This window comes from Cebus imitator, unplaced genomic scaffold, assembly GCF_001604975.1.
Source record: "Cebus imitator isolate Cc_AM_T3 unplaced genomic scaffold, Cebus_imitator-1.0 Scaffold622, whole genome shotgun sequence".
NCBI lineage: Eukaryota > Metazoa > Chordata > Mammalia > Primates > Cebidae > Cebus > Cebus imitator.
In genome coordinates this window covers 794,583-819,022 of record NW_016107937.1, presented here as the reverse complement: position 1 = coordinate 819,022, position 24,440 = coordinate 794,583, and the positions used below count along the sequence as shown (strand labels likewise).

Below are 24,440 nucleotides of genomic sequence, written 5' to 3'. Positions count from 1 at the left end.
TGCAGCCTGACAACCTTTGGGGTATATCCTTTATATTGGCCATCTTCTGAGTGATATATAATGCATTAATCATTACAGTGTACTTACAACCACAGGTTACTATGTGATCTTTAAATGTCTAATGTTTATTGCTATTTAAAGAATATGTACCATTATCATGTATATTAGCTGTAGCTCTTGAATTGTAATGTGGTTAATTACTATAAATTCTGTATATGCAAAATTTGTGCAAACAGAAATACAGTAAAATGAGCAAGACACGTACAAGTTTATACGCTTCAGTACTTCAGGTTCATTTCTGAAATCCCACCTGGAGTAAAAAGTAGGTTTGTTGTTGCTATTTTTATTTGTTTGTCTTGTTTCTTGTCATAATATTTCCCACTTGGTTTGCATAAAGCTGGAATACTTAGGTGAAATTCATTGAAATTGATATAATTATAGTTTTTGGAAAAGTGGTTCTGACAATTTTTAATTTTTTAATATTTCATTGTCGTTTTTGTGAGATAATCCTAATAGTAAAATGCCAAATATACTTTTGTAGGAGAGAATGTTGAAGCAAAGCTCACACCACCTAAGTAATTGCTAATAGTCTTCCATAAGGTAAACTCAGTAAAGTAATATTTTGTTACCCAAGGGCCTTACCATCACTATCTGCTTCTCTGGCACATATTGGGAGGATGTGGAAGTGTCTTTGGTCACCTTATTCTGATTTTTTTCCAAGCTTATGTTTATTCAGAGATACCAAATTTCCTTAGCTACACTCTGTTTAGGCAGGATTAAAATTTTAACTTCAAAAACACAGCTGCCCCTCCAGACAACATGGTCTAATTTTCACTACCCACTTGTATCAGAGCATGAATACCAATATATTGTGAACAATTGGATAATTTAAATTATTTCCCAAAGGGACTTGTGCCTTAATAGAGAATGACTTTTTAAAAAATCATGAGTGAAAAAAGGTAAAATTTAAGATTTCACCAACAATTGAGAAAATAAAAACAAAAATGTCTGTATCTAAATGATGTCATGGGTGTCGCTAAACATAGTACTACATAGTCAACTGTCTACTTATAAGTTCTTCCTTCAGGAGATCATTTCCTGGCTGTGAATCATGGGCCATTATCAAGTAAGTTCAGTGCGTGATACTGGTACCAAGGAAAACCAGGATCATTAATCTCCTTGTTGCTGAGACCAAGCACTGGCTGTGGGCTGCCAGCATTTCTGTTTTATAAGCAATGCAGCACATTTTTAGTAACATAAAGAATAATTATTTAATAAAATATTCTATGAGTGTTGTGTGCTTTATTAGTTTTACAAGCATAACTTGAAAATGTATTGTGTCCTAGAAAGTGCTAGAGACTTAAAAAGTGACTATGAAATACTTCAGTTGCCTACAATCTGGTAGTAAATACCCTTTGGTTTTTGAAAAATGTTAAAAGTATGTATACATTTTAAAGTATGCATTTATATACACATATCTACATATGTGTGTGTATATATACACATTTTTAAAGTAAATATGAAGTAAACTTTCAGAAATGAGAAGATTATTGTATCTAAAAGCCAGAACATTAATTAGAACACAACCAGCAATTCAGAGACTGTCCCTGGACCCTAACATAAATCGGCATCCAATATGATAGGTTGGTTTTGTATTTTCAAAAACAATTTAGAAATGAAATAATTGAATTTGTATTCTTCTATGCCTGGATTATTTCACTCATTTTATGTGCGATTCCTCCATACTGTTGCATGTAGTGGTAGTTTCTCCATTTTCATTGTTGTGTAACCTCCTAATAAACAAACTGTATGTTATTCAACAAATTCCAGATAATGTTGCTGTGATTATTTTTGTACAGTCTTTAGATAGGCATATTTACTCAATTCTATTGGGTATCAAACAAGGAACAAAACATTGGAGTCATAAGTTATGCATGTTTCCAGCTATAGTAGATACCGCCAACTAGTTTTCCAAAGGTTGTCAATCTGACTTAAACTAGCCATGTGGACAAGCTATGGTTGTTCCACATCCATGACAATACCTGACTTTAATATTGTCAGTCATATTTATTTTGGTTGATTTTTAGGTGAGTCATAGTACTGCACTAAGATTTTAGCTTTTATTTCCCGGAATACTAATAGTTATGTAACCACTTCTGTGATGTGTCTATGAAAGTCTGAATGCAAAATGGAAGTCCATTTGAAGGGACTATGCTCCTTTACCGTATCTCACCTTTCACAATTCATACACTCTAGCTAATACCATTGTCATTGCCATTTCAGGTCAAGTCAGTCTGGAGACACTGGTGGTCCTTTTGTGTAAAGATGGAGCCACTCATCATGTTTGTATTTGTTTGTTTGTTTTAAAATACTGCATCTCCAATAGAGGAAATAGGTTTACATGTCAGTAGACTCATAGATACATAGAGAAAAAAATATGGTAACTGAAAAGAGTCTTACATATAAACTAGCATGAGGCTTTTTATAACGGGGGGTGTTGGGACGGGACTCATTGCTGTGAGGAAGAGTCTTGTTAAATACCATGGTAATTTAAAGTTGCATCAGGTGTCTAGTTCACAACATGATTCTAGAGAGAGATTTGAGGGAGGTTTAAAGTCACTGCCTCTGGTTTCAACATAGGACCTCCCACTTTCTGCCTCATTGAGCATCCCTACTGCTCTATTTTAGCAAGCGTAGTTATACAACCTATCACCATTATGTATCTGTCTGTTCATTGCATTACATGTATATGCAAATCTACCATTGTATTTCATTATTATGTTTAATTATTTCAGTGCCAAGGCTGAAGGAATGGATTCAAGATATAGAAACGATCCTGTGTTAACCCATTACACAAAGTCATTGGTAATATCATATTTGGACAATACTACTTTTCATCAGTCACTGGTGACTGTGTCATTAGAGAGTGATTTAGAGAGACAGACAGTGGAAGGAAGTGGTAGGAATTGAGGTGGACAGGCTAGAATGGGTCAAAGCCTTTTAAGAAATGTTTTACCTATTTCTGTTGACTCCCAAGATGGAAGAGTTAGTTCAGGCTATCTGGCCCAAATCTTTATTTAAGTCATGAAACTTCTAAGCAATATTCCCAATAAGTGATTTTTCAACCTTTAATTGTAAACAAAAATCAGAGAAATAAAGATTGCAATTAATTAATTTGATTTCTTCATTTTTAGACACACATTTATTGAGCTTAATATCCTGCCTTTGTTGGGGTTAAAATTTCCTTCTCTTTAGACAACACTCATTATATATGATTAAAGTAGCTAATAGGCAGATCAAATCAACTTTTTTATAACTGTCATATGTTATATGGAAGGAGATGACAAGTTTATATCTTAGCACCAATTTACTGACCTTCCAAACTGTCTGGACTTAATAATATTTAAAAGAGTTTCGCACCCTGCTGCCGCTCATAGAAACGTTTAACAGAAGAGTATGGGTACATTGAGAAAATATGTCACAAGTGGAAACTCTCAAAACCTGTTTCCTAAAATAATGCATTCCCCCATAGTTGTTTTTATAACCATACTTATCTATAACCTGTCACAGTGTGAAACCTTGCAAAGCAGAGGTGCTTTTGGTGCTTCACTTACATCCTGGAATGTTTTCACAAAAGGAAATTTTACAAGGACAGCAAGAAAACCTAACACATTCAGTGTCTTTTAGCTTACATTGTCGCAAAGGCTAAATAAAATTGCAATTGAGTTTTGTATGATTTTGCAAATATGTGGCCACAACCATGTTGTCTCAACATGTTTCTTGTAGGTTTTTAGCATTATAAACTTGAGCAGAGCTGAATGAAAGCAGTTTAACATAAAGAAGGCACCCACAGGAATGCATGTAACTGCCTATGTAATTAATACGCCTGTCTTTGTAGACTTACCACCTCAGTATCTATAACACCCATTTCATTTACTTGGAGCTAAATGATGAGAAAACATAAACACGTAGAGGAGAACAACACACACTGAGATTTTTTGGAGGGTGGAGGATGGGAGGAGGAGGAGGATTAGGAAAAAATAACTAATGAGTACTAAGCTTTTTACCTGGGTTCGGAAATAATCTGTACAACAAACGCCCATGACATAAGCTTACCTATGTAACAACCTACACTTGTACGCCTGAACTTAAATGTTTTTTAAAAACCTATAAAATATATATTCAAAAATAAATATGCCCTCAGTTAACTATACTTAGATATCTCAGAAACATTAAAAAATATTATACCGTGTATTGATTTTTATTAGTTATTTATTTTTTTCCATTTGGTGACCCAGAAACCATGCAGATGCTTTGGTTGGGATGAGAGACATGCAGTCTTTGAATAAAGAATGCTCACAGTCTCACACTGGAAGCTATGGTTCAATAAACAGACGGATAGATAGAATAGTACCTTTGGGAGAGTGTTATTTATGAACCACAAGAGAGACATTTAAACAGGACTAGAAAGAGGAAGAAAAGAAGAGAAGCAGAGTGGAAATGAATGAATTGAGACTATCAGCTCAACTAGATTTTACTGGGTGTATCATTTTGTCCTTCAATTCAATTCTTTCCTCTTGCCCTGTCTACCTCAGGATCTCTAATTTTCAGTCTCTCCATCTAGAATTCTTTCTTTTTTTTCCCATTTATTTATTTTATTGCATTTTAGGTTTTGGGGTACATGTGAAGACATGCAAAATTGTTGCATAGGTACACACGTGGCAGTGTGATTTGCTGCCTTCCTTCCCATCACCTATATCTGGCATTTCTCCCCTTGCTATCTCTCCCCAACTCCCCACCCCCCACCGTCCCTCCCCTATTTCCCCCCAACTGACCCCAGTGTGTAGTGCTCCCCTCCCTGTGTCCATGTGTTCTCATTGTTCAACACCCGCCTATGAGTGAGAACATGCAGTGTTTGATATTCTGCTCTTCTGTCAGTTTGCTGAGAATGATGCTCTCCACTCACCCATTGTATCTCCACTCACTTTTATATCTAAAACCAAATGTCCTCATTTCAAAGAATCTTCTTCTATGTACTCCAGTTAGACATTTTGTTTATGCTTAAAGTATCCTGCCTTTTGACTTCATGGCATTTTATAGTTTATTATGAATTATTTGTTAGTTTTCTTAATTAATGTTTCTAGTTTTCACTGCATTCTATGACTCATTAGCACAGAAAATAGTGGATTCAGCATGAAATGCAAAGTACACAGCGGTGTGAAAGGCATGTAATAAACACTCAATAGCTCTTAGAAAAAATACTGCCTACCACGCCTGAAATCCCAGCAGTTAGGGAGGCCAAGGGGAGTAGATCACCTGAGGTCAGGAGTTCGAGGCCAGCCTGGCAAACATGGTGAAACCCTGTCTGTACTGACAATATAAAAATTAGCAGGACATGGTGGCAGGTGCCTGTAATCCCAGCTTACTCAGGAGGCTGAAGTAGGAGAATCGCTTGAACCAGGGAGGTGGAGGTTGTAGTGAGCTGAAATCGCAACACTGCACTCCAGCCTGGGTGACAGAGCGAGACTCCGTCTCAGAAAAAAAAAAAAAAGAAAGAAAAATTACTGTCTGAAATATATGTTAAACAAATGAAAATTTTTTGCCTCACTAACTCAAAGCCTGGAGCATTTTTCAAAAATAGAGATTACCTTACCTAAATTGAAAACACATAAAGAAATATGGTATATTTAGTTAGGCATATTTAAAGAAACATGGTATATTTATTTAGTTTTTTTTTTTTTTCCACCAAGAGTTTATTTCTGGTAAAAGGCAAAAAAATTAGTTTTCCCACAAGGAAAATCTGCTTCTAAATAATTTGAAAATCTTGGTATGTGTTATATATTTAAAAAGACACACAAAAATAACAGAAAAGTGGGAATAACAGATTAGTCTATGCGATATTTCTTTATGTGTTTTCTATTTAGATAAGGTAGAATTCCTAGGTGATGGCTTAGTAAAATATGTATTATATTAAATTAAGTTATTTGAGACAACTTTGTGTTACAATACATAATTTGAAGAAAACACTAATTTGCATTTTTGTGTGTATAAATACATATTTGACTATTTTCTTAAAATAAAATTTTATTTTTCAGTTTTTTCAGGGCCTCTTTCACATCCTTGTTCCTCAGGCTATAAATCAGGGGGTTCAACATGGGAACCACGAGGGTGTAAAACAGTGAGGTCATTTTGTCTTGTTCTGGAGAGTAGCAAGAACTTGGCCGGAAATACATAAAGAGCATAGTTCCCTGGAAAATTGCAACTGCAGATAAGTGGGAAATGCATGTAGAGAAAGCTTTGAACCTCCCCTCAGCAGAGTGCATCTCCAAGACCGATAGGATGATATAAAAATAAGAAATGAGAACTCCTGAAATGGTACTCAGTTCAATAAAACCAAAGACAATGAATATCACTAGCTCATTGACCTGTGTATCTGAGCAAGAGAGTGACAGGAGAGGAGGAATATCACAGAAGAAATGATTAATCTCATTAGACCCACAGAAGCACAGGCGGAATGCCAATGTAGTATGTATCAAAGCATCTGTGATTCCCACCAGATAAACCCCAGACAAGAGTAGATAGCACACTCTGCTGGACATGTTGACTGTATACAGCAGGGGGTTGCTAATGGCCTTGTACCGATCAAAGGCCATCACTGCCAGCAGTAGACACTCAGAATCTGCAAAGATACAGAAGACCAAGAATTGCAGAGCACAGCCATAGAAGGAAACTGACTTGTTCTTGGCAAGTAGATCTACCAGCATCTTGGGCCCAATTGCAGTGGAATAGCAATAGCAGAGATCACAGAAAGACAGATGACTGAGGAAGAAGTACATTGGTGTGTGAAGTTGGTAATCCATTCTAATTAAAATTATCATTCCAAGATTTGCTGAGAAATTAATGATATAAACAGCCAAGAATATGGCAAATAGGGTCACTTTCATCTCTGGGTTATTGGTAATTCCCAAGAGAAAAAATTCAGTTAATGAGGAGCAATTTTCCTGATTCATTCTTCCTTGTTCTTGTTTCAAACTGCTACAGAAGTCATTATCAGAAGGACAGATTCGAGTTTGACTTTCCCAGATATCCAAAAGAAAAATAAATGTATCTGTAAAGCAGAACAAGATTTGTTTATGTTAATTATCTTCTTTTCCTTCAAAAAATATCCCAGGTGAGTGTCACTTTTAAAGAGGCATTACTATAAGAAACAACAACAACAACAACAAAGTGTCTAGCAAAGGAAGTTGATCAACTTTGACTCTAAATTTATGTGCAATTTCTGAGATATATCATTTGTCTTTGCTTCTATTGCACAATCTCAGGCAGTTAATTTGATTAAGCTGAAAGCTCAGTACAGATCCAAGAGGATGTAAAAGAAAAATCAAACTTAGAGTAACAAGGCCAGAAACATACAGGATTAAACATCTCATGTATTTGACAAAAAAGCATCACATTTATTGCATTATTCTGGAAATATATAGTTTTTCTGTCACTGACAGTGATATTATATGTAAGTTAATAAGCAAAAAATTATTATGATACTATTTTTTATGTGGTGTCTTTGGTGTTTATTTAAAAGAAAAATGTTTTATTTAACTGTTACTCATTATCACTGGCTTGTCACAACATTTATAATCCATTTGGATGACTTACCTGGTTCCAAAGGACAAAAGCCAAATGTAAGTGGTAAAAGAAGTGTGAACCACAGACTATTTACATTTGCTTATAATTGACTTTTTAATTAAAATCAAAATGCGAAGAGGAACAATAAATGTTTCTGAGATGTAGAGGCTTCTGTTCCTTGTGTTATATGTGCATTTACTTTTGTGTGGGCATGAGTGCGTCTCTGTATGTGTCTGTTACATAAAAATTGAAATGTGGGGTGGGTCTGATTCTATTTCTTCTACACTTAAATATTATGACATGTGGTCCACATGGACTTGTATTTTCATAAATTATTATCTTTAATATGTTATCTCTATTATCATTTGAGTTAATCTACAACCAATCTTAAATTTACATGTACAAAAATATCACTTGCGCAGTAATGATTTCTTATGAATGTTGATTAAAATGTAAAAGGGTAAAATCTATACTATCCTCTTAGAAATGACAAGCAAGGTTAGTCAAATTCACACGTATCCAATAAGAAAATATCGTTGTTTTGGCCATTAGATTGCAGAGGTGCTTCAACTGAGTAAGCATCTATAAAATCACTCATTTGTAAATTCCTCAATACGTGATTCCTCATTCTTCAAAATTATTTTTTTCCTCTGTTCTTTGAATTGACCATTCAGAAACCTACCTGAGATGGGCAAGTCTTTCTGTCCTTACCTCTTGTAGATCACATTTTATTTTTACCTGGTGACCGTTGGGACTTAAATCTCTCAAGCCTTTGCCTTTATCCTTTATGTTATTCAAACATAATTAATTAGATTCCTAGTTTGGTATTTTCCCCTGTGAATGCTGCAATAGATTTAGCAAAGGCTGAACTTTTAATTTTTCAACCTTATCACCAAATTGACCAATGTTAGAAATTGATTAGAATTCATTTAATGGTATGCTTCATGGTTATCATGAAATAAGACATCTAATAAAACTTGAATAGACTGTCTACTTAATGGCTTGTGTGTCCTTTTCATTGTCCATCCTGTTTCTTCTGCTTCTGAAATTCTCCTTCACCTTCCATTGAGAAATATGATAATCTTACATGATACTTTTTTTCATCAATGATTGTCTAAATACTTTTCCCTAACTACATTGCCAACTACCCTCTTTTCAATTATTTTATGGCTGTGCAACGTCCATCATACTGAAAATACTTTTTCTTAATTTATATTTCATTTGTCTGTTGGAGTATGTGTCTCCATACATTCCCACAATCTGTAGCACAGACATTTGCATGAGTAATGTGTGTTTTTAAATAGGATTGTGTGATGTTAAATAATTTCCGGTTGTTAGGCTGGTATTGTTCAACCAAGAATAAACATAAGCTACTTTCAGGTCTGTTTCTCCTAATATAGTTGATATGTCCAAGGATGATTCTTTAAAAGAGAAAGTGTGTTGAGGCCATCCTTTTTTATTTTTTCTTAAAAAGCTAAGTTCTATTTATTTCCAGAATAACCTCTGTGTACTATAATTCATGGCAGTCCTTTGATACTTGGAAGGTACTCAAAGTTTGAATTTTGTGTTTGTCCCATTGACTCTCCTGTGGCTACTATGTATTGCTGTTCTCTCCCTTTCTACTTCAGTCTACCATTTTAACCTTTAACTTCATGGGACAGAGAGCTAAATCCTGCATCATGTTGCTTTGGCCATAAGATTGTCTCTACTCTCCCTTCTAAAAATGTGCTTTTAAAGCACCTCTTCATTCAGCCCTGGACTTGTGCAGGAAAAATATACGAATTTAATTAAATACATTCTATGAGTCTTGTACTATATCCCATGTGTTTTCTATATACTAATTATGATATCTCCATATATCATATCATACATTTCAAATGTTATCTTATGTTTCCAACTCTAACAACTTCATTATATAGATACCAAAAGTGAAATCCAGAAGTAATGAGCAAACTTCTGAAGTCTCATAAGCATAAAGTTTTCCTTCTCCAAGCACCTGCTCTCAATATGTTTCTGACTATAGTGTAATGAAAAAAAAAATCTCTGTACTGGCCATGTTCTGAGTGATATTTTATAATAAGTGAGTAATTGTTGGATACATACACGTAGAGATTTCTATGTGTCCTTTAAAGTCTACTGTTGACTGTACTGTACAAAAATGTATTCCCACCGACATTCTGTCTTAATGGAGTTAATCTATTTTTTACGACAAAAAAGTGAAAGAAAACTATGTATGTATAAAAATAACATAGCAAGTGATAGACATTAGCCAGTTATGAATATACACACCCCAGGTGATTATTGTATCTTCCTAAACCTTACCAGGGAGTAGACAGGGACATAGCCTTTTCTCAAAATTCCTATAAAGCTAAACTACACTTTAGGCTAAATTAATAAAATATTCTTGATTGGGGAAAAAGTAATTTTTAGTGTTAAATTTCAATGGTTTTTCATGCTTGATTGTCATTACTTGGAAGATGGTGCTGTTACAAATATGCTAAACTTACAGTTATTGAAAATGTGGTTAAAGACAAGTCCAACAAATTAGCTATAATAATTTTCCACCCATTACACTAAAGACACTGAAACATTTGTGTTGCCCAAGGGCTTTACTACCAACATCTACTTCTCTTGTCCATATTTAAAGCAATGGGAACTTACCTTGATTCAAACTCATTTTTATATCGTGTGATTCCCTGTTTACAGGAATGACAAAACTCTTCAGGTTATACTCTACATAGGTAAGAAATAAATTAGCTTCCTAAATTTGACTGTCTCTGACCATGTAAGTGGCTACATTATTATTAAAAGTTGGATGAAACTATCAGTATTTAATTGAAGATGATTTTTAAATTATGGAAGAAAATAACTTAGTTGGAATTTACATAAGAAGTAAGCAATTAAGGAAAAATATCTGTATGTAAATCTGGTCCCTGGTGCCACCAGTGCTCCTATACCTAATATTCTGTAGGTAGCTGCCTGCTTATAATCTTCTTCCTTCAGAAAAACATGGTCGTTTGTCCCTAAGTCATGGGCAATTATGAATAAGTTTAGTGTATGGTACTGTCCCAAGAACAATCAGGCTCTCTTAGCTTCCCTTTTACAGGAAACAATACTAAAAGTGCTTAAGAGTTGAATAAAACATATTGTTTTATTTTTAAAAGAGAAATTTTAATAAAAAAGGAATAATTATTGACTGAAATATTTTATAAAAGTTGCGCAACATTTTCACAAAAACAGGTTGAACTTTATTGCATACAAGGCATTACTAGTAATACAAATTTATAGTAATAACATTCTGAAATTTCTTAGTCTAATGAACAGATTTTGCACTTAGAAAATCTTTTGATGTGTAACATATATACAGATTACACTTAAATGATAAATATGCAACTAGATGAATTTTCAAAGCATAAAAATAAAAATACTCCTGTAACCAGGACCTAGACAAGAGAAAAAAAAATAAAAGAAAGAAAGAACATTACCAGAATCCCTCAGTCTTCTATATGATTGCTCCTAAGTTACTACCCTCCAACCCCCAAGGGGTAATTACTTTATTGATGTTTATAACAATAAATTACTTTCATATTTTTTGAACCATATATAAATGGATGCCTATGTTTTACTCAACAAGATATTTGTGAAATACATCCAATTTGTTTAATACAATTGTAGTACATTCATTCTTATTGTTGCATATTGGAGACTGACATCCAACTTTTCTTGGACTTTATTCTGATTCAAACACACTCCTGCCATGGTGCTGTTCCAGATATATCTAGAGTGTAGGTAAAATTTCCAAAAGAACATGGATTGACTGAGGAGACATAATGACCAAAGAAAGCAACCTCATTGATTTTTCTACTGCTATACTTCTCTATGTAGGTCTCAGAATCCCAAAAAGAATGTCATCCTAGAGAGCAGAGTATCATTGCTCAGCTTAAGATTTACAGGACTTCTAAAATGTTTTTACTCAAAGGCATTTTACAATGGCACCTAGCTAGCCTTTGATGTTGAATGATTTTTAGCTTGTGTAACTGCAGAAAACATTTGAGGGTCTGTGATTCTCATATGGTCCTTCAAACGCATATCTATGCCCCTGTTTGCTATAGAAGCCACTTGCAGTACTTTGATCATCAGAAAACTAGAGAAGAATCATGAAAGTTATTAAATATCCAATAATAGTCTAGGTAAGTACTCTTTAATTATTTTTCAAATTATTTATACTTGTCTTTAATATGCCATTACCTTTAGAATCCACAACTACTTAAGTACTTAATTATAAGATACAGAACATATATTTGAGATACATACTAATCAATTATTTCTTTTTGCCTCATAAGGAACTTTCAATAAAAATTAACTTTTTTTTCTTATTTCTTTACTTATTGATTCAGACAGGCTCCTGGGTTGAAAGGGGTGGGTTGCTGGTGAAACTCCACTTTCAAGCCAGTGACAGCCTGAAGACTGGGGGCTGGGGGGCCAGTTGTACCAACCAGAGCAAAAACTTACGGTGCTTTTCTTGGGACTGCCCATGGCCACCCACGGATCAATCAGCATGCACCTCCTCCCCTCTGAAGCCCATAAAACCCCAGACTCAGCCAAACTTGGGCAGACAATGAGACCACCTGCCTGCAGAAAGGAGCTACTCACTGTGGATCTCTTCTCTGCTGAGAGTTGTACACTCTTGGGGATGACCTGCCTGTGGATAGGAGCTACTCACTCTGTGTGCCCTGAGAGCTGTACTGTAACTCAATAAAGCACCTCTTCACCTTGCTCACCCTTCAGTTTTCTGCATACTTCATTCTTCCTGGAGGCAGGACGAGAACTCAGAATCCCTAGAGTGGCAGTGCTGAAAGAAGTATAACACAAATAGGGCTGAAATATATAAAATGTACCACCCCCCAGCACTTTCCACATTGCGAGTGACAAGGAGAGACGAGCTATAGCTCTTCAGGGAGCCCAGACTTAAGGACTTCCCAAGCCAGGGCTGTGAAACCTTCTTTGGGGTTCTGTGGTTTCTGATGCCTCCAAGCTTTTGGGTGCTACCATGTTCCCCTCATCCAGACACAGGTGCCTACAGTGGAAGCTGCTTGTGGTACATCTGAACCAGCCACAGGCTTCTACAGAGCCGGTGCCTGGAGATGCCATCCTGCTGCAGCAGCTGGCATGCCTGGCCAGTCTCCATGCTTGTACACTCACTTATCCATTGCCACTCTGGCTTGGCTCACCCTTGGCAAGATCTGGGCTGGTAGCACGAGATAAGTGAAGCCTGCCAGGCTGAGACAGTGGAAAAAGCCCAGCAGGCCCAAGCAAAACTCGGGCAAAGGTACCACCAGCAACAGAGGTCTTGGCTGGGGAAGAAACACCCTGAGTATCCTATGACATAAAGGCAGTTCATAAAATATTTACATATCTGTGGAGGATCGATCAGGGTGCTGACAAAAATATTAAGGGAAAAATATTAGAGATATCTATGGGAAATAGTCACAAAACCCCCTTGGAAGGCCAAGCGGTTTACATAGCTTCAGCAAAGAATGGGCCAAAGGTGTCTAGTTCTTTTATCTTGACACTTGAAGCATATGGCAGTTAGACTGTTTCTGAAATTACAGGAAAGAATGTTTCACACATTCAGTAATACATTGGTGTATTTAAAAAAGGATATAGAAAAACAAATATTTTGCATTGTAATTAACCTATATTGCTCAAGCCACTAAGAAAATGTTTCCAAATTGCTTTGTGATATATTGGGTGTAGAAAGTTACCCACATATTATTATGTGCACTTTAAAAATATTATTTGGCTTTTTTTATGGTTTTTCTAACATTTTGGCCTCTATCATCTTAGTTTATAACATGCATTTTAATTAGTGTGAGATATTATAAAAACATATAACAAACATCTAAGTGCATAAAATGTGCAGGCACTATTCTCAGCTCTTAACTGTAATAACTCTGTTCGCTATCAAACAATCAATGATGTATGTACAGTATTCATCCCATTTTACAGATAAGTGAGGCATAGAAAAATTAAGCAACTCATTCAATACACCACTCACTAGTCAGGTATAGATCTGGCATATAAATCAAAGCATTCTGACTTCTTTTCTTATCCTGTTATCCGGTAACCTACACTGATAATTGAGATATTCTACAGATGCACACATGTACGTACATGCATACTTTTCTGAAACATTTGCTATATTCCTTGAGATAATGAAATTGATTTTAGCATAAATATCAAGCTGGTAATAACTGAAAAGTAGCATGGCTAGTGTTTAGCAGCAACTTTGAGACTTTTAAATGTTTTTAAAAATATTTTGTGACTATGAAATTCATTTGGCTGCATTAAAAAGAAGTACCTGATAAAATCCCTAGTGTAAGAGGTTTTGTGTGTGTGCTGGTAAGTTTGTAGCAAGTTCCCAATTACAGTGTGTAATTGAGAGATTAGATGTATCTTGGGATGCTTTATCTCATGAAGAATCTACCTTTGATCTTAGAACTTTCTTAGCTGCATCCTTTACATCTTTATTTCTCAAACTATAAATCAATGGATTCAGCACTGGAATGAAAATGGTGTAGAACACTGAGATAATTTTATCAGCGTTTGGAGAATACAAGTAGCTGGGCCGTGAGTAAATAAAGAGGAGGGTTCCTTGATAGATTGTCACAGAAGTCAGGTGAGAGGCACATGTAGAAAAGGTCTTCTTCCTCCCACTGGTAGAGCGGATCTTTAAGACTGAGAGAAGAATGAAAAAGTAGGAGATGATGATGATGATAAAACAGATAATTTCCACTGAGCTGCCATATGTAGAGAGGAGCCATTCATTAATTGCTGTGTCAGTGCAGGATAGTTTAAGCAGGGGAGGGAGGTCACAGAAAAAATGATTAATAACATTTTTGTCACAATATTTCAGAATAAAGGCAAAGGTTGTGTGAACCAGGGAACTTGTGTTGCCTCCAATGTATGACAAGACAATCAACCACATACAGATGCCTCTAGACATCACAACTGTGTACAATAAAGGGTTACAGATGGCGACATAGCGATCATAGGCCATGGCAGCTAGGATGAAGGATTCTGTGTCTGCAAACGTACAGAAAAAATAAAACTGCAGGGCACACCCATAGTAGGAAATAGATTTGTTCTCAGAGAGGAAATTGACCAACATTTTGGGAACAATGACTGAGGAATAGCAAAGATCTACAAATGATAGGTTGCTAAGGAAAAAATACATGGGGGTTTGAAGGTGAGGATTGATCCTGATCAACAGCATCAATCCAATGTTCCCTATTAGAATTATACCATACAACGTCAGAAATGTGAGGAACAGGACAATCTGCAGTTCAGGGCGAGTTGGAAAACCTAATAGAATAAACTCAGTCACCAAGGTGTAGTTTCCATCTGTAAACTCCATCTTCTGTGTTGTTTTCATTTCACGAGAAATTCTGATATCCTAAAATGCTAAATTGATGAAATAGAAAAATAATTAGATGTAATGATAAGATTATTTTATTTTTTAAAATAAAACAAATAAGTAAATAGGCCATCAAATAAAGAAAGCAAGCTCAAAGTTTTTGAACTATAAACTCTGAGAGATATATTTCAGAATTTAGTAATTACCAAATTTCATGATTTCAGGTTTTATTTATTTGATTACTATTTCTTCCATTGAACAGTTAACTTCTTATCATGCCTGATTTAGCTTAGCATTTTGTACCCAAAATATTAAATAATAACTGGCCTAGAGTTTTAAAAAAGTAATAAATTAATAAACAGACTGATGAACATATTAAGTAAAGAAAATACGCATATTATTAAAAATGAACTGACTTATAGATGTTCACTGGAATAAGAATTTTAGAGCAATTTGTTTCCAGGATTTGACAGATACTAGTACGCAATATCTCTCGACAGAGTGAATAGAGTATTGTAATGAAATATGCCAGCTAATTTTTTTTACTATAAAGCAGAAGTTTTAGTGAAATAACAAATATCTGTAAATACCAGCTCTGAGGATATCTTTGAGAGAAAAGAGCTTAGTGTAATTCCATAAACCCTGTTCACATACCAAACCAAGCTGATAAAATTGGTTAGCTACTCCTTTCTATACTTCTCTCATTTATCAAAATCCTTGGCTTCTAGGAAATACTCAATGAACATTAGTGGACTGACCAAGTAGAGTAAGCAAAACATTTAATTATATGTTAACTTCTAATTAAATAACATTACTTTATATGGCATTATCAGTGATTACATTTTATAAGTAAACAATTGCCACGTTTATTTTAAATGGTATAATACAAAGTATTGAGTCAGAAAAATCTGTTAAACACTGCTTCTAAGGTCTCAAAATACTTACAAAATTATGAAATATTTAACTTGACTTTGACGTACAAATAATTGGATTTTGACCATGAAGGATAGACTTGGAAACACCTAAAATAAAAAAACAAACAAAGCATCAACCTCTATGGTTCATCTTGAGAGGGCTAAGAAGGGAATTAAAAATATTTCTGAGTCACTACCTCATTTACATAATAAATATTATGACAGTGGTGGTGCTAAAGACGATTTGTTTATCTCATGTAAGCAACAAAACTACCCAATGACATAGACACTGAGAAGCCTATTGATAATCAGAAGGGTTAATCACGTGCTCAGAGTGCCGTCTTAGGTTATCACCTCGAAGAGTGTGAATGAGTTGCAGCACTACAGCAGGACGGGGGTTAATTTATTGTTATTTTGCTAGTTTTAAAAGTAGTCAAGGTATTTAGAAAATATAAGACATCACTTCAAGTTAGGAGGAGTTTGGTTAGATGCCCATCTTGGCTGCATGGGGGCTGTGTGACCCTGTGCAACTTAACATAAATTATCCTAATCTATATTATAACAATGATAATAAATATCTCATAGTGTTTCTGTATGGCTTAAATTGGGAATATTATCTCCCCCGCTCTGTCTTCTGAAGACAGAAGTCCCTTCATGTACCTACTTATCTTTTCATGTGTCACCCTTTAAAGAGACTGACACACAGTAGGTAACATCAAAAATTAGTTTTGATTGCCACCCTGTCATGTTATTCTTAGCTTATGACTAGAGCAATCTGTCAAATTTTACTAACAATAACTCTCATCCATATAATGCTTATTATATGTAATGCAATATTCTAAACACTTTACCTATAACTCATTTAATTGTCAACAGCAACAACAAAAAAACTATCGTCAACCAAAATTACAATGGAATTACTATCATTATGATCTTTTTCTTATAGATGAAGGAAACTAAGAAACAGAATTTGAGATTTAGGATGTGATAGAAACAGGATTAGAACCCAAGATTCTGACTCCAAAGCCACATGATACACTGATTCTCTAAACAAGATTCTTATTAGTAGCTCCATATTTTGGATGAGAACATTAATGCTTAGAATAATATCTCAACATCATTCAACAATTAGTTGACCAGTGTAATTCAAATTCAGTTGTGTATGAAGTCAAAGCTCATGGAAACACGTATGAGGGTGGGGAGAATATTAACAGCATGACAATTCTATGGCTCACGTGTTTCCCAAAAATGCAGGGCATGTACTTCACATTGGTCATCCCTTCCGATACTCTAAAAATTCTATTAAGAGAAATATTAAAGGGAAGAAAAGAGGCATGAGGATAGAGATAGGAAAAGACTGATCCTTTGATTCTTTTTTTAAAGGGAATTAAAAAATAGATCTTATTCAAATACTATGATTCAGTAAGTTATTTTCAAACATATAACAAAACAATCTTAGGTTATAAAACAAATTCATTCAGGTTATAAGGTAGGTCGATATGCTTCGGTTTTCCTATCAGTAACAAAAGGCTTATTTAAACAAAAAGTATTTTAGATCCTGCAGAAGCTATATCAGAAAGAGTGATACATATTGGGTTACCTTATTGGTACAATATTGCATGATTAATGTATTTTCAAAGCTATTTGTACTCAGATCAGTGGCTCTTGCTCTCAGACTCACAAAAGTTGATTTTTTTGGTATCATCAAAGCCAGTACAGTAACCACAGAAACTACTTACTGAGGAAGGAACTATTTCCAATTGCATAAGTGAATAATTTCACTAATAAAACCAAGAGCTTTTACATGTATTCGCATGTCATTGGGGACCTAATCATTGAAGGATTGCAAACATGTTAATTTCTGAGAGGCAACTAAGGGATAATTAATAGGCTTATTGCCAATGTAAATATTTTCTTTAAAAATACATTTGTAATTTTAATGGAAATGCTCTTGTGTTAATGAAGAGGTGATTTTCATTCTCAGTAGTACTGAGGAGGTTGTTTTTAACACTTGACATCCTACAAAGGGTCTTCTTTATTTTAGAGGCTCTTTGCAAATAGTTCAAATATTTAAAAATGTAACTATTGCCATTTAAATTATTTCAAAAACCACATGGAAACTCTAAAAACATTACTTACCATTACTAGTACTGAAAACTGATGAATTATTTTTGCAGCATTGAAAGCTTCTATAGAACTTAGTACCAATAGGTATTTTCTGACAAGATAGAGGACTTTATAGCACCCAGTACCAAAGTGTATCAGGACAATGGCAAGGTCCCAGTAAACTATCCTCAACCAAGAAACTCGATTCTATCCATCCCCACCCTTGTTATCAATACCTTTATAGGATAAATTAATTTTTTTATCCATTAGTTAAAAATAATTTAATTAAAATGGAAATTGTATACTAGATACATATCAAACTAGTAAAAGGTAAAGGTAAGTTAACTATAAATCAGTCCTGGAGAAATGGTCAAAGCAAAATCTAGTTCACATGAATTAGCCAAATACCTTGTAAGAAGAATACCTTGTACATATTTCTTCATTTGGAAATATGGCACCCTATGATATGCATACCAACTCTCTTACTGGAAACAAATAAAATTTTTGTATGAAGCCATTTTAAATTTATTCAAAAGCATGAAAGAACTGACAACATACTTATTACCAGACCAAGAACTGGAGAAGAAAGTACCCTTAGCACTTTGCTATGTATACATAATACAAATATTTAGAGTCAGTGGGGAAAGGAATCCTGATTGAAACCACAGCAAAGCCTAGAGAAAACGCAGCTACAGATTTGACTTAGTGCCTCATCCTAGAAGCTAGTCAGAGAAAGGTACGTGATTCTGAGGACAATTATTATCTACCTGAATCTTTACTCTTGTTTTATGCAAAATGTCCAGCATAAAATGAAGAAACATATAGGAGACACATGAAGAAGCAGGAAATGTTTCCTAATAAAGACAAAAACATTTAATATGATAAGAACACAAACAAATCAGATAAGGAAGTAACATATAATTATAATAAATATACTAAAGGAACTAGAAAATAAGTAAATATCGTTCATAAACAGGTGGAGAATTTTAGCAGATAATTAAAAACCAAAAGAAAGAACCAAATGGAAATTCTAAAACTGAAAATAATATATTATAAATAAAAAGTTTATTTAATAGACCTAATATTAGGGTGAACTTAGTAAAATAAAGATCTGTGTATCAGTCAATGTAAGTTCTCCAATCTGATGCATATAGGAAAAAAATAGTAAGCTTAAAAAAATCCCAGATCCAAGACTTTAGTTATTATCTGGCAAAATATCAAGAGACTTAATACACATAAAATTTCTGTCCTTGAACTATAGGAGAGTGAAAATGGGCAAACTAATATTATTAATAAAAGATGAAGGGATAGTATCTGAGACTAAAATTAATAAAATATATCACCTCTTGGATCTAGGATTCTCATTGAACCAAGGCATAATTATTGCAAAAATGAATCTCATCAAGGTAAATAATAGTTAAAAAATGGTGAAAAAGCAAACAACAACTATAAATTGACCATCATCAAATGAAGCAAACACTAAAATGATAGTTGATTTATCATCACAAAATAATGGATTTTAACAGATCAGAATTTCAACTTGAAAAGATAAAATTTAAAACTTAAACTATTCTCTATTCAGAAAAGTATATACCTTTAAAAACTTTCTTAAAAGAATATTACCAGCCACCTAAACTTCTATAGTGAGTTCTATATACGTTAGTAGTAAACAATTTCAAATTATGAAAAATAAAACAGAGACAAATAGTATACTTTCAAACTTGTATGAAGCCAGAATAACCCTAAAACCAAAACCTGAGACCTTTACAAGAAAAAGGAGAACATTACAGTTTTATTTACCTTCTGAAAGTAACCAATTACTCAAAAAATTAGAGGATGAAAATAATACCCATTTATCAACACCACAGTTGCTGAGGAGCAGGAGTCAGCACAGCTTAGCTGGGTCCTGCATAAGCCTTGCCTGGGGCTGGGGCATGATCTGAATGCAGGATTGGGCAATGATTTATTTCCATGACCCATGAGATTGTTGGCCATATTACCTTGCCATTGTAGAAATAAGACCCTCATTTTCTTCCTGAATATTGGCTGTAGGATATGACCCTCAGTTCCTTTGTTCTTTTTTTTTTTTTTTTTTTCCAGACAGAACTGCCCAGGCTGGAGAGTGCAGTGGCTAGTCACAGGTACAATCACAGTACACTCAAACTCCTGAGCTCAAACCGTTCTCCCACCTCAGCCCCTGGAGTAGTGAGACTACAGGCAAGAATCACTGCGTCTGGCTTGGTCCTCAGTTTCTAGGCACTGCCCTCAGTTCCCTGCCTCATTGTTCCCCAACATTACTGCCTTTTTCACCATAGCAGGAAAAGAAGACCCAATGGCAGGACATCTTAAAATGGAAGATGAAAGAAGTTGTTGGTCTGCTGCAATTGTGCAAAAAAATAAATTCTGTTTTTCATGACCTGGTAATAGCGAGCAAGCGAGAGAGAGAGAGAAAGAGAGAGAGAGAGAGAGAGAGAGAGAGAGAGAGAGAGAAAGAGAGTGTGTGTGTGTCTTGCTTTTATTCTCTGGGCTCTTGCTCTTATTGTTCTCTAAGTCATCCTTTCTAAGGAGGCTGTTTAACCTTTCCCCATTTAGGAAAAAATAGTACAGCTCGCTGCCAGTGCTGATTTAATTTTACATAAACATGCTCTTTGAGGCTGAAGCAAATCTGACTGATTTCCAACGTGAAAATGAAATATTAAAACTGTTCTTGGAGTTATTTCTAAAGAGAATTAACATCAGAATCATCTGAATTATCAGAATCCTAATACTTGGGGGATCGAGCTAAAATGCACATTAGTTTCCAACAGCTGCTATAATCAAGCACCACCAACTTAATGGCTTAAAACAACACATCTCTTCTTTTCAGGTTTACAGACTGAAAGTGGGAAATGAGTTTTATGTATTGAAAGTCAAGGTGTCCATAGTGTTGTGTTGTGGACAGAGGGTCTGGGGAGAACTTGTTCTCTGCTTCTTCCAGCTTCTGGTGACGACTGGTGTTCTTTGATTTGTATCTGCATCATTCTCATGTCTACCTCTGTGATCACATTGCCTTCCTCTGTTCTGTGGTCAAATCATCCAGGATAATCTCTCCATCTCAATATCCTTACCCTAATCACATCTGCATGGTCCTTTGTTTAAAAAAATAAAAATNTTTTTTTTTTTTTTTTTTTTTTTTTTTTGGTGGGTCAAATTTCCATCTACAACCCCCTTATAAGGATGTCTGTGATTATCTTTAGGGCCTATCTAGCTAGAGTTAGGTATGTACATGTGAATGTGATCAGAACTGACTTTATTTACTAGTGGGCAAAAGCTTTTCAAGCAGCTGTAAACTCTGCAACATTCTTTTTAAACCATAAATCCTAGTGATAGATAATGGCTTCTCAGAAATTTATTGCTTTCACATATGAAAAGTTCATTAGGAAAACATGAAATATAGAAAAAGAACAAGCTTAATTGTATCAAAATTATTAGGGATACAGTACAAGCAACTATTACCATTTTCTTTACCAACAAAGAATCAACATTTTTTGTTTGCTTTTACTTATTACAATGATAACACAGGTTAATTGTAATATGCTGAAAATTTTCTATAAAACAGAAAAGTAATAGAATATTTTACTCTATGTTATCTATAATGAATGAATACTATCACATTTTCATTCATCTTTTTTTTTTCTTCCGCTTTTATTTTAGATTCAGGGGATATATGTACGGTTTGTTACCTGGGTATATTGCATGATGTTGAGATTTGGAGTATGAATGATCCCATCACCCAGGTAGTGAGTATAGTAGGCAACAGTTAGTGTTTCAAACCTTCCCCCCCACTAGTATTTCCCAGTGTCTATTTGCCATCTTTATGTACATGAATACCCAGAGTTTAGCCCCTACTTATAAATGACAACATGCAATATTTGGTTTTCTGTTCCCGCATTAATTTGCTTAGGATAATAGCCTTCAACTGTATCCACATTGCTGTAAAGGACATGATCTCATTCTTTTTATGGCTCTTTAGTATTCCATGTTGTATATGGACTACAGTTTCTTTGTTCAATCCAGTATTGATGGGCACCTAGGTTGATTCCATGTTTTTTGCTATTGTGGATAGTGTGGCAATGAACATGCAAGTGCTTGTGTCTTTTTAGTAGAACAATTTGTTTTGTATTGAATATACATCCAGAAGTGGGATTTCTGGGTCAAATGGTGGTAGTTTACATTTCTCTAAGAAATCTCCAAACTATTTTCCACAGTGGCTGAACTAATTTACATTCTCACCATCATTGTATAAGAGTTCACTTTTTTTCTGCAGCCTCATCAACATCTGTTGTTTTTTGACTTTTTAACAAAAGCCATTCTGACTGATGTGAGATGGTATCTCATTGTGGTTTTTATTAGCATTGCTCTGATGATTAGTGATGTGAAGCATTTGTTCATACGTTTGTTGACTGCTGTGTGTATGTGTTGTACAATGTACATATGTGGTATCTTTGATTTCAAAGTAGGTATTCTCATAAAAACTATTTTCTCTTTCCTAATTTTCTTATTCCTGTATCATTTCCAGAAAAATACATTTAGAAGAAAAAATTGTCAGCATTCAATTAAAAATTGTTAATTTTTCCGCATTTTTCTTCAAGTTCTTATTATATGCATATATTTCAATAAAATTTGTATTTTATCAAGTCAGAGTTATAGCATGTAGAAATGTTTAATCTGATTTCTACATAAATCATGCTTAATATTTACTGCTCTTGTATACCAACATCATTTGTAAAAGTACATTACCAAAAAAAGGTACTTTTTCTATAAGAAGTGATTTCTCTGGACAGTCATTGCTAGGTGAAAATATATTTGAGTAAGTGTGTGTATATATATGCATATAACATCTATTTCAGCCTCCCTTTAAAATGTACTGTTGAGAATCTATGGAAATATGTGATATGATTTCAAAGAGAACACATAATAGAGTTCTTATTACAATTGAGTCTATTACATCAGCCCTTATCAAAAGATTTTACTAAAAGAAGACTTTGTACAAAAAATTATAAAATTACCAGTGGAATTATTTGCTATTTTTTGACACATACATTACTGCTATAACCTGATAGAAACATATCTCAAAATTAAAAATCAGTTTAATTTGAAAATAAATACCACTCTAAACACAGATAAGAAGCAGAGATAAAAATAAATATGTTTTGGAATTTCAGTTTAGATATAAGAAAACAAGATTGTCAGAGTGATTTTTTTAGTACCATTATACATTCTTATTCCTTAGACTATATGTCATGGGATTAATAATGGGGCCACAATAGTATGAAAAAGAGAAAGCATGAATGACTGGTTTTTGGTCTTAAATATGTAATAAAGTCTTAACCAAACACCTTACCACAGTTGTGAGATGAGATAAACAGATGGAGAAAACTGTGACACAGCTTGTATTTGTAGCTGATGGCAATTTATGGATTGTGCAGATAATTTTGTCAGCGGGGATAAGTATCAACAGAAATGAAGCCGTGACATGCAACACAGTACCTATGCAGAGATTCATTTCAGTCAAAAACACATTCCCACAGGACAGTGTAAGTGTTGGGGTAATGTCACAGAACAGGTGGTTGATTTGTTTGGAACCCTAAAATGGCAAAGAGAAAACCTGGAATGCCTGCACCACTATCTAGACATGAGTTCCAGTGATCCGGGAGCCAGCCACCATCAGGGTACAGACCTCATGGTTCATGAAGAGAAGATAATGCAGAGGGTTACAAATGGCCACATAGCAATCTTAGGCCACCATAGCCAGAAAGAAGCACTCTGTGGCTCTTAGTGTAGGAAAATGGCACATTTGCGTAGCCCAGCAATTAAAGAGATTCTTCTTCTCTGGGTCCCAAGATTAATGAGCATTCTTGGGAGAGTAACTGACATATAACAAATTTCCAAGAAGGAAAAATTGCTAAAAAGCATCCCACAGGTGTTTGGAGAGTACGGTCCAGCTTCGTTATTAGAACAATGGTACTACTGCTCAATAGTGACAGGAGGTAGCCACATGCCTAGGCAGATAGGGGCAGGTACCCTGTGAAACCCCACCTCCAAGCCAAAGACAGTTTAAAGTCTAAAAGCGTGGTAGTTACAGGCATGGTAGTTAATCCCAGGACTTTGAGAGGTGAAAGTGGGTGGATCATGAGATCAAGAAATCCAGACCATCCTGTCTAACATGGTGAAAACCCGTCTCTACTAGAAATACAAAAGAAAAATTAGCTGGGCGTGGTGGTGCACACTTGTAGCTACTCGGAAGGCTGAGGCAGGAGAATCACTTGAACCCACAAGGCAGATGTTGCAGTGAGTCAAGGTTGCCCCACTGCACTCCAGCCTGATGACAGAGAGAGATT

At 34.8% G+C, this 24,440-nt stretch overlaps 2 protein-coding genes across 2 annotated transcripts; both read right to left on the bottom strand.

Moving 5' to 3' along the window:
• Positions 1-6,071: 6,071 nt before the first annotated feature.
• Positions 6,072-7,010, bottom strand: LOC108295175 (olfactory receptor 5W2). The gene has a single exon (XM_017517216.2). It carries the CDS (start codon positions 7,008-7,010, stop codon positions 6,072-6,074), a length of 939 nt encoding a protein of 312 aa, XP_017372705.1.
• Positions 7,011-13,898: 6,888 nt separating this feature from the next.
• On the bottom strand, positions 13,899-15,040 carry LOC108295181 (olfactory receptor 5I1). Its single transcript, XM_017517221.1, has one exon. The coding sequence runs from the start codon at positions 15,038-15,040 to the stop codon at positions 14,096-14,098; it is 945 nt and encodes a 314-aa protein (XP_017372710.1). The 3' UTR covers positions 13,899-14,095.
• Positions 15,041-24,440: the final 9,400 nt, after the last annotated feature.